Source organism: Perognathus longimembris, chromosome 6, assembly GCF_023159225.1.
Source record: "Perognathus longimembris pacificus isolate PPM17 chromosome 6, ASM2315922v1, whole genome shotgun sequence".
NCBI lineage: Eukaryota > Metazoa > Chordata > Mammalia > Rodentia > Heteromyidae > Perognathus > Perognathus longimembris.
The window spans coordinates 5787619-5798634 of NC_063166.1; the positions used below are offsets into that span (position 1 = coordinate 5787619).

The 11016-nt window shown below is 50.6% G+C and overlaps 1 protein-coding gene across 1 annotated transcript in view; it reads right to left on the reverse strand.

Annotated features, from left to right (window-relative positions):
• The window catches only part of Runx2 (RUNX family transcription factor 2), a 172694-nt gene that overhangs the window by 105068 nt on the left and 56610 nt on the right, over window positions 1-11016 (reverse strand). The window contains 1 exon segment of the mRNA XM_048347677.1: window positions 8065-8396. Coding sequence (XP_048203634.1) covers window positions 8065-8396 — 332 coding nt within the window.

Genomic DNA, 11016 nt, shown 5'->3' on the forward strand with positions numbered 1-11016 from the left:
TTAGTAGCACAGGCAAAAGGAGGAGATACACACATATATACATATACATATACATACACATATACATATACATATACATATACATATACACATCCCTTAAGCATGCTTCTCCCATATTCCACCTGCCAGCTTGGAATGACTTTGTGGCCTTCATCTTCAACAGTTCATCTATGAAGCTGATTAACTCAGTCAAGTACAGATCTAAAGTCATCAGCCTTGAGACTAACAAACATTTGTTCTGCTCCAAGGTCAGGGGTCACACTTCACTCAGGGTGAGCTACTTTGTAAACGTGTGCCTCTGGTTAACAGTGGAGGCTACTAAGGGGATGCTGCCAGTGTGGATTCTTTACTGTATTATATAAAACCTTTTATTTTTCTGTCAGTCATGGGGCTTGAACTCAGGGACTGGGTGCTATCCTTGAGCAAAAGAGCTCCAAGGATAGCACCCTACCACTCTACCACAGCTCTACTTCTGGTTTTCAGATGGTTAGTTGGAGATAAAGAGTCTCAGGAACTTTCCTACCCAGGCTGGCTTCCAACTGCAATTCTCAGATCTCAGCCTCCTGAGTAGCCAGGATTACACGTGTGAGCCACCAGCACCCAGCAAACCTTTTATTCTTAATCCACTACTAATAGCTAACTCCCAGAATCCTCTGTGGATATTATTTCTTTTCCGCATTCAGCAAGCAGGCAGTAGGCTCAGCCACAGTCGCCCATTACTCTCTGACAAAGACGCTTCTGCTCACTTGTCTATCTAGCACACTTCCCACTTATCTCTCTCTCTCTACTTCTTGAGTTATATTCTCCTTTGTCAAGATTTTCACAAGACAAACCTAAGTGTATTTATCATTCTACGTCCCTAGTATGTGTAGTGGATATCTCACTAAAGCAGACTCCACATGATACAGTAAAAATCCCTCAAACCTCCTTGTAGGACTGGGTTCTTCCCTATATCAAGGCCTCAAATCCAACCAAACCAACCAAATAAAAAGCTGGTCGGTATTTTTGTTACTCTTACTTTTTTCTGTTTTTTTCCTCTCATTTCTCTGTTTCATTGCTCCCATTCAGCATCTTGTTATTCAGCTCAAAGTCACAATGCCTTCCTCAAACCATATGATCCACTTACCCAGCCTCCTCCTCTTCTTAGTGATCTTCATTTCACTGTATATATATACTAATGATTATCTACTGCTTTTAACTATAATGAAAACCAACTCAAAGCTGAGAAACTCACTCCTAGGAGTTCAGAGGATATTGGTTTGGAAACGATATAAACTTTATAAAGAAAGGGCCTTCATCTCATCTGCCTTGTTCACCAGTATACGCCAGCTCTCCAAACTTACAACAGTGCCACATTTGATAAATGTTGTTAAATAAGGAAATGCCAAAGCTCCATAAAGAGCAAACTTCCACAGCTACCAGTTCAAGCACACGCAGAGAGAGACAGGGAGAGAGAGACAAACAGAGAGAGAAAGAGAGAGAGAGAGAGAGAGAGAGAGAGGGTTCAAGACTGAGTCAGCATCCCCCACCAACAGCAATGAGTTATTCAGAGACTGGTTATGTGCAGTGCCTAGGCGAGTTCTCAGATAAGCTTTTCCATCTCAGAGGACAGGCAACGATGATGATGACACTCTACCTGGAGTATATAGTTATGCTCAATCTAAGAAGTCTCCTAGGTCAAAAGCAAATCCTTTGAGAACAAGACTTCCTCCCTGCATACTTGATCTATTACCTCAAGGGAGATGGATACAGCTAATGTTGGATCCCCAAGGGAGATGATGCACTCTGTACGTTCACTGTGCTAGAAATAGGTACATCTGGGCTGGGGATATGGCCTAGTGGCAAGAGTGCCTGCCTCGGATACACGAGGCCCTAGGTTCGATTCCCCAGCACCACATATACAGAAAACGGCCAGAAGCGGCGCTGTGGCTCAAGTGGCAGAGTGCTAGCCTTGAGCGGGAAGAAGCCAGGGACAGTGCTCAGGCCCTGAGTCCAAGGCCCAGGACTGGCCAAAAAAAAAAAAAAAAAAAAAAAGAAATAGGTACATCTGAAAAGAGTGAATTCATCCACTATGTCTGCCAGGACTCTCCTGAAAGATAGGCATTTTGTGCACTCCGTATATTGTTTTAACACCTACGGAGTGGCTTTCTGTATCAAAGTAAATCTTTAATAGAAGGCAGAAGGAAACATTGGAATGCTTAGAAGAGAATAAATGAGCTAAAAATCAGGACATTCTGCTTTCTTCCTACCTTTGCTCTGTATGTACTCTGACTTCACCTGAGTAATTTCATCTTCAGGGGACCCTAATCTTTTCATATAAATTACAAGTAATTTTTTAGGTGTAAAATGCAGAAGATACTACCTAAGCATAGAGTGTAATTACAATGATCTGTTTTCTGTAAGACAAGGAAAGCAACACAGCATTTGTTTCCAAGTCTGGTGTCTGAAAACCCCAAGATTTTCAGCACCTTTCAGGGCTCAATTGAACATGTAATTCTTCACTTCACATCCTGAGATGTTCTTGACTGTTGGTGAGAGTTACAGAAGGACGGAGGCCGAGTTCCGCCCCAGTCGGGCTAAATCTCAGAAAAGAAATAAAGGAGTCTACCTCAATGCAAAAGTCTTCAAGAGCTGTGAGACATTATTATTTTACTGCATATTTTTAACAAATGGATTTTGTAGAAGGAAAATTGATTCAATATGGGAAAATATGAACGAAAAGATTCCTAAGAGTGAAATACATAAATCCACTTTCTTTTGCTGAAGCAGCATAATAAATGACCATATTAAATATTTGGTATGTTTTACGCATGACATTTAACAAAATAAATAGACAATTACAAGTTGTGTGAGTCTTCTAAGAGGCTAAGAAACTGGTCTGGAAAAATAATGCTAATACAATGTAGTGGCAACCTTTCCTTTTACGACTGAAATCTAGCTTAATGGCTAAATATATTGTGTTTTTCTTATTACTATTCATTCCACTGAAATCAGACTTCCCAATGTTTTTCTGAGGGAGAAATAGCATAAGTATGTGTTTCGGGGGTGGGAGGCAGTGCTATATTTGATTTTTATATCCATCAGAAGTATAATTACATGTTTGAGAATCTTTTAAAGTAGATCTCTGAAGCTAAAGAAGTTTCCCTTGGACAGTCTCGATTGTGTTTATCTAAAAGAAAACCAAAAGAATCAAGAAATTCTTTTACGTATTTCATCTGTACCAAACCCAAGCAATGGAAAAACCTTCTAAGGAGTCGAGAGCGGTCAAAAATTACCCTGTAACTGGTGAGGCATAAATACAAATTAAAAGTTTTTTCCATGTTACCCACCAATACTAAGTACTCTCGGCAAGGAATAATCTGTGATGAAACCTTAACAGTTCCATTTCTCGGTGTTCTTAAAATATAAAACCAACAAATTCAAGAAAATCATAGGCAAGGAAGAAGTAATTTTCTGTTCTGACATTCCAGAATTGAGAAAGAAGGTCCTTTATTTAGCACATCTCACTTAACTAGCATTTAAATCACATATGGCGCTTGTACAGAATGAGGAGGATATTTAACTCCAGCAAATGCTACCAAACTTCTGTCTGAGAACCAGCATGACTAAAAAATGGAATCATTATGAAAGAGAAGCAATGGAGAAGTACCTGTGACCCTTAAAATTGTTTCTGTCTTAATATATTAGAAATTACGTCTGCCTATGGTATTTCTCTGGGTAATTCTGCCTAGGCTCAGCTAATCAATTACGCTGATAGGCCAGCATCCTACTGGCACATTGTAGTGGCAATAAAATTTAAGTATAATTATTTTTCAAGATAGAACCTAATCAAAGTTTTCTTTATCATAAACAGCTAAGCCTGTCACTGTAAAAAGCAAAAATTTTATTTCTCTTCAAGTAAACTACAGAAAAGCTTCAATCAATACTGCAGCTAGCTTTTAGAGTTGAATCCAGAATTTAGGAAAAGCCAATCAAATTCTAAAGATAAAAATGAATACATGGTATTCTTTGGGAAAAAATTAAGCAATAAGTATTTGGGAAGGTTAAAAGAATACAAACAGTAATTCTAAAGTGGAAAAAAGTAATAAGAGATATTCTATGGAGTTTTCTCAAACATAATTTTTCAAAAATCTTGAGAAATATTTTCCATCTAAAATTATTTGTTCTAACTTACCAGTAAAGTTTTATATGTTCAACCCTAAATATTTCCTTTTTACTGCACTTAGAGGCATAACACAAAAATAGGTCTGTCTTCACACAACCTGAAATCTACTATGATTTATGTAATTTTGCATAGCAGTCTGTATTGGACGTACTAAGAATCGGACAGATTTATTAATATTTTCCCTTATTAAGGAATAATTAGGTTAGAAAAACACAAATGTAAAATCTGATCATTAAATACTTCGGGAAAATCTTAAACTAATGTCAAGTACTTATAAATTACATACTTTCTTTTGAAGAGAGAAAATGGCTAATGGTTTCCAAAAATTATTTTCAAATAGAAATTGCTCTGTCATGTTGAAACTCTTTTTTCATACTGGAAGGAAGATATTATTGAAGATACAAAAGTAACTATGAGTTCTAGATCATATAAGTAAAAAGAAGTTTTCTTTCTTTGGCACTGTCAGAAAAACATTTGATACTAGTAAATATACATAGTCTAGTGTTCTCTAACTTAAAACAGTGCCACAGGCTTGTGCTATTTTTTGTTTAAAAGATACATCTGGACTTAAAATTTCTTCATTGTGTGTTTCAGCTTGAAGCTATTTAAAGCAACTTCATCATAAACCCTGGGCACCAGGGGTCCTAGCAGAGATGGTGACAGACCCCCTAACTTAAAGGGTGCTACTGGGTTCGGGATTGACATGCTCTTCACACTCTTTCTGCGAGACCATCAGAACTCAGGAACTGCACTTGCAAACTGTTTCTCTGTCCCTCGAATGACCTAGCATAGAAAGGGCCTAGGATCCCCAGATAGTATGCCTTGACTATTTTAAGCTGTCAGTGAGATACACCTGAAAGAAATGTTAAAAATATTTGTGTCCATTTCCTTGACACCTGGGAGGAACTGGCAATTTCAAAACTACAGAACTTTTGTTAAAAATACAATGAAAAAACAAAACAACTTTAGGTAAAGCATACAGTTTGGGGAAATTTTTTGTGTATTTTTACATATCAGGCATAAATGAATTAAGTATTTTTATATAATCCCCAAACAAGATGATGAATAACATCAACTGACTCCTTCTTGATGCACTACATTGTCTATATCATGTGGAAGTACTATTTTAAATTATCATACCAAACAGGCTTTCTGAATTCATTTCTGATTGGCTGTAGTGCCAAACTCAGTGTCACAGGCATAAAATATGGGTTCAATAAATCTTGCATTGATTTGAAGGCCAGACTTCTCAACAATTAAGTTCTTCGCGTGTGAGTTTCTAAATACTTTTACCTACCTGCTATCTACCTAACAGCATTCTAACATATTTTTACATAGTTATGAATGTGATAGCCAAGTTGCTGTCACCATGTTTAAAATGGAGACTTTGTCATATTCTTTCTTCACTGCAGATGTATCTGATTATGAACAAGACTCTAAGAAGTCTACTGCTCTCATACTCTTATTCCAAAGGCTAGGATTTTTTTTTTAAGGTTGGTTTTATGTCATTCACATGAAAAATGATCTCAAAAACTGCAGTCAAAATCTGAATACCCAAATGTCTATACCCATTTGGAAACAAAAAGTTCGAGTGAATCTCCACTCTGACCCAATTATTGAATTCCAGTAAACACAGATATGGCTACTGGAAAACACTGAGACTCTGCTTTTAGGTGAACTCCATTCATTATTCAATTAATATGAATTAAAGTATTCAACTTAGTATGACCTTATATTATCTATGTCCTGCCTGGCCATTACAATAACAAAATAATCTGGTTAAAAAGTATGATTAACAGTACAAAAAGAGGAACTTTCAAAATAGCTTTTTTAGAGGATGGTAGTGAGAAAGTCCAGATAGCAACCAAACCATCTTACGAAAAAAAAGCTCAAGCTAAATAGCATTCCATCTCTATACCAACAGCATCAATGCTATTCAGAATACCCTTCCTCCAAACCAATTCAGCATTATAAATAGGAGAGAAGTCCAAAACAGTCACGTTCTAAACCAACATGTACTACGCACACCTAAGGAACATCTATAAAAAGCCAAACACTCATCCTCCTGTTTTCACATGCCTTGATTGTGGACCTGTATAGTGAAAATACCCCATTTGTGTTGTTTTGTTTTGTTTTTTTTTGTTTTTGTTTTTTGCTGTTTGCATTCAGGTTTCGGAGGGGCTTTTCTTGTTTGGTTTGGGGAGACTTTGACAAAGTGTGTGGAAATAAATGTCCACTTCCACACTGGGCCAATGAGAAAATGCTGGGCCCTTGGATGGACTGATGGATGGATGGATGCTGTACAAGATCGTTCTTATGTGGAAATTTAATTTTCTACAGTTCACACAGATCTTCATCTTTTCACATTTCAAGGAAAACAGTAACCTATGAAATGTGACAGTTGAAAACACACACACACACACACACACACACACACACACTAAAAAGACTACTTCTGGATCCAACTGCAAAAATGAAACTTGCTCCAGAATGCAACATCCCCTTTCCACAACAATTCATTCTGATCCCTGGCCCAAGATAAGACCTAGTGAAATAACCGGCTCTCGGGGGCCGGGGCTCGGCTGGCCTTGCTGGCCTTCCACTCCACCCACCCACACATTGGTTCTGAATTGGCCCGTGGGGTGGGAGGGGGGCGGCCAACCACTGGGGCCGGCCGGCCGGGGGGCCTGTGGGAGTCTGGCTCTGGGATCCACGTCGGGGGAACTGGGGAGACTCCTTCTCTCTCGGGTCATGTCTCCCTCTTTGAAGGCCTTGCTCATTACCCGGTTCTCCAGGGGCCCCAGACCCAGGGGGCCCCGGCCCACCTACTGGAGGTGAAAGGCGGGCCGCCACGGGCGTCTGACCGTGCACCTACTCCCCTCCCGTCGGGCCCCGAGTGCAGACCGCGGGGGACGCTCCAACCCGGACACCCCGGGGCGTCCTCATCCTCATCCCCGGGGCTAAGCGACCCCTCCGGGCGAGGACCCCGCCCCTCGACCTGCCAGTGCCCACCCGCGACTCCCACGGCCGCCACCGCCCGAACACTCACGGACCCCGGAGGGCCCCAGGGGCGCGCGGGTGGCCCGGGAGCCCGGCTCCCACCTCCCCGCCCGGGTCCCCCGCGGGAGCCGCCGCCGCCTTCCCGGCGCGGGAGGCCCGGGGCCCTTCAGAGCCCCTCACCACACCACGCCGGTGCCCCCCTCTGCCCGTCGGGGGTCCCCACGTCCCCGCTCCCCTCGCCCCTCCTAGGCGGAGCAGAGCGGGCTGCCCGGCTCCCGCCCGCTCCCGGGGTCCTCCGCCTCCCCTGGAGGGTCCGGCGCCCGGGGACCCCGAGTCTGCTCCGCCCCGGGACGGACGGAGCCCCCCGCGGCCCCGCCTTCCCCGGTAACGGACTGGGCGCGGGCGGCGAGCGCCCGGTGCCATCCCCGCCCGCCCGGGCGCCCGGCTGCGCCCCCTCACCTCGCTCCGCTCCCCCCGGGGCGCAGCCTCCCTCCAGCACCCGCCCGGGCTCGGGAGGGAGGGAGGGAGGGAGGGAGGGAGGAAGGGGGCTCCAGCGGGCCGGGGAGGGCGCGCGGAAACCGGCCGGGGTCGGGCCGCCGGACGCGGAGGGAGGGAGGGAGGGAGGGAGGCGCGGGGCTCGCCGAGCATCCCGGCCGCCGGCGAGGGGGCGGTGCGGGCCGGGCGCGGGGTCCGGGCCCGGGGGGCAGGGGGCGGGGAGGCGCCGGGCGAGGGGGCGACGACCCGGGGACCCGCGGGGTGGCGAGCGGCGGCGGCCGGGCGCAGGTGGAGCGGGGGCTCGGCGCGGGGGCGAGCGGCCCCGGGGGCGGCGGCCGGCGGGCGCCGGGGCCCGGCCGGGGCGCGGGGGGCGGAGGAGGCGGGGGGCGGCCGCGGCCTCTCACCTTGAAGGCCACCGGCAGGGTCTTGTTGCAGCGCCAGTGCGAGGGCAGCACGGAGCACAGGAAGTTGGGGCTGTCGGTGCGGACGAGCTCGGCGGGGTGGTCGGCGATGATCTCCACCATGGTGCGGTTGTCGTGCGGCGGCCGTAACCGGGGCACCGCGGCCGCCGCCGCCGCCGCCGCCGCCGCCGCCGCCGCCTCCTGCTGCTGCTGCTGCTGCTGTTGCTGCTGCTGCTGCTGCTGCTGCTGCGCCGCCACCACCGGGCTCACGTCGCTCATCTTGCCGGGCTGCAGGCTGCTGGAGGGGGGGCTGAAGCGCCGGCTGGTGCTCGGATCTACGGGAATACGCATCACAACAGCCACAAGTTAGCGAGCGAGGCGGCCGGGGGAGGGGGCGGGTGGAGACGGGGGGCGAGGAGGAGGAAGCGGAGGGGGTGGAGGCGAGCCGGGGGGACGGGGATGGAGGTGACGGGGCCGAGGTGAGAAATCAAGTTCAGCGCCGCCGTCGGCCGGGCGGGCGGGCGGGCGGAGTCTGGCGGGCGGGCGGCGGCGGCGGCGCGGGGCGTCCGGGGTGGGCGCGTGGCGGGGCCGGTCCCCGCGGCGCGGGGGGTCAGCGGCGCCTTCGGCACCGGCGGGGGACTCGAGTTCGCGGCCCTCCGTGGGCTCCCCGGGGGGCTCCGCGTCCTGGGCGCGCGCGGGCTTCCCCTCCCAGGTCCAGTCCGGCGGTGGAGCCCGGCGGGCTCGCTCGGCAGTGCAGCCTGGCGGATGCAGGGATGCCCGCCGCGGCCTCGGCCGTGCCGCGCGCGCTCGCTCGCTCGCTCCGCGGAGGCCGCCGCCGCCCCCGCCCCGCGCGCCGGCGGCGGCGAGCTCCGAGTCCTCGGGCGGCGCGGCTCCCTCCGCGCGGGGCCCGCACGCCGCGGCCGCTCCTCCCCGGCGCCGCGCCGCGCCGCGTTCAGGTGCCGGGCGGAGGTGAGGCGCGGGGCCGCGGGGCCCGGCGCGAGCGGATCTGGATTCCGGGGGCTGGAGTCGGCGAATCGCAGGCGCTGCCGCCGCCCGCCGGCCGGCCGGGAAGAGCAGCCCCGCCGCCGGGGAGGCGGCCCCAGTCCCCGAGCGCGTCCTCCCGCGCGCCCGCCGGCTCTCCGGGCTCCCGGGCTCCCCAGCACCCCCAGGCCGGGACGGGGTGGAGGAGGAGGAGGAGGAGGAGGAGGAGGAGGAACCCCCTCTGGGTCCGACGGGGCCGGAGCGGAGGCGCCGCCGAGCCGACGGCCGCTCCTTTTCGGAGTAATTTCAGGAGGGGAGGAAGGAGAGCTCTGCCGTGTCTGCGCTGACTCCTCGGCCCTCCGCGCCCTCCCCCACCCCACCCCACCCCACCCCTGCCGCTGGGGAAGGGGGGGGGGGGAGATCCTGCCGGATTCGGGTGTTCTCTGCCTTAGGTGACACCCGACGTGGAGCGTGGGGGCATGGCCACCGAGGTGGGTCCCGGAGACCCAGGTGGACGGATGCACGCTTCGGGTGGGGACCCCCCACCCCCTTATTTATATACTCATTGTGTCATTCCTAGAGAACAAAGATGAACGTTTCTTAAAAAAAAAAAAAAGAATTGCAAAACGGACAGCTTGGTAATTAAAATAAGTTGCAAAGGACCTGGCTGGGGTGGGGATGGGGGGAGAGGGGGAAGCGGCACTTTCCCCCCCCCCCCCCGTGTATTTTTTCACTCTTGCACTAGGTCTAAGCTGTCCTGACTTTCTTCCTCGGTGCTCTCAAAGGGGGGGGGGGGAAGATTAAAAATAAAAAGTAAAAGCTCCAAAGGCGTGCATGGCTATTTATTTGTGTATTTATTACCCAGTGTGGGTTGCAAAAGCGACTTTGGATCCCCCAAAAGCTTGTGGTCAAGAGGATGAAGGAGGGTGGAGAGGGGAAGAGGGGAAAAAAAAAAAAGCGGCTTTTTTTTTTTTTCCTAGCCTAAAATGTGGTTTTTGGAGGCTGGGATTTCTAATGATTAGGTTTTTGTGGTTTATATAGACAAGACTCTGGCGAAGGCGGTCCTTACACGTGGTCGTCTCCCACCAGCCTCAAACTCTGAGCCTTCGAGACCCATCCGGCTACGTGGGACACCCTCAGCAGCGGAGAAATCCCTGCAGGCTGGGGCTGGGGCGCCCCCAAATAGAGGGGCACCCACCCACCCACCGGGCAGGTTCGCCCTGAGCCGTTACGCACACGCCGGCGTTTCTTGCCTCTTTACGCAAACTGTTTGCAACCTCCCCAAGCTTGGAAACGTGTTTGCAAAGACCTAATGTTCAAATAAAGCAAAACCCTCATTTGCCAGCGTTTCAGCGGCTCCGCACACGGGTAGACCCCGTGGGAAGCGATGGCATGAAATAAATGTCAGCTCCGTGGTTTCTCCATCGGACCCACGGAACGTTCTCGCCGCGTGTCAACCTCTGCGCCCCGGGGTCGGGCCCGCAGCTGCCAGCCGCCCGCAGGCTGGCGGAGCCCGGGCGGGGAGGGGGAGACTTGAGGAGCACCACCACCGCCGCGGGGTCTCTGGGGCCCTGGAGGACTCGGGGGTCCCTTGCGAACCCTACGAGGACCGTGCCTTTAGGAGTGAGGGGCTTGGAATCCTGGATTGCCGTCCAAGAGGGGGGTTCACCGGGATTTGGGGGCGCAGGTGGGGAGACCTGGGCCTATCTTCCCCCGGGAGTGCGGGTGCTGGGGTGGGCAGATCTCACTCTGTCCTTACCCTTTGGGTCCCCACGTGTCCTTCTTTTTCTCCACCCAGCACTGCATATTCACCATCCCACGTTCCTGTGCCCATTTGTCTCTTGCCTCCCCGCCTACTCCACTCCATAGCCCTGGGACCACCTGCCAGGTTCCGCACCACCTGTTGGTACCCCCTCCCCAACCGGTTCCCACCCGGTGCCTCCCCCCTGCCCTGCCCTGCCCTGCACGCCACCG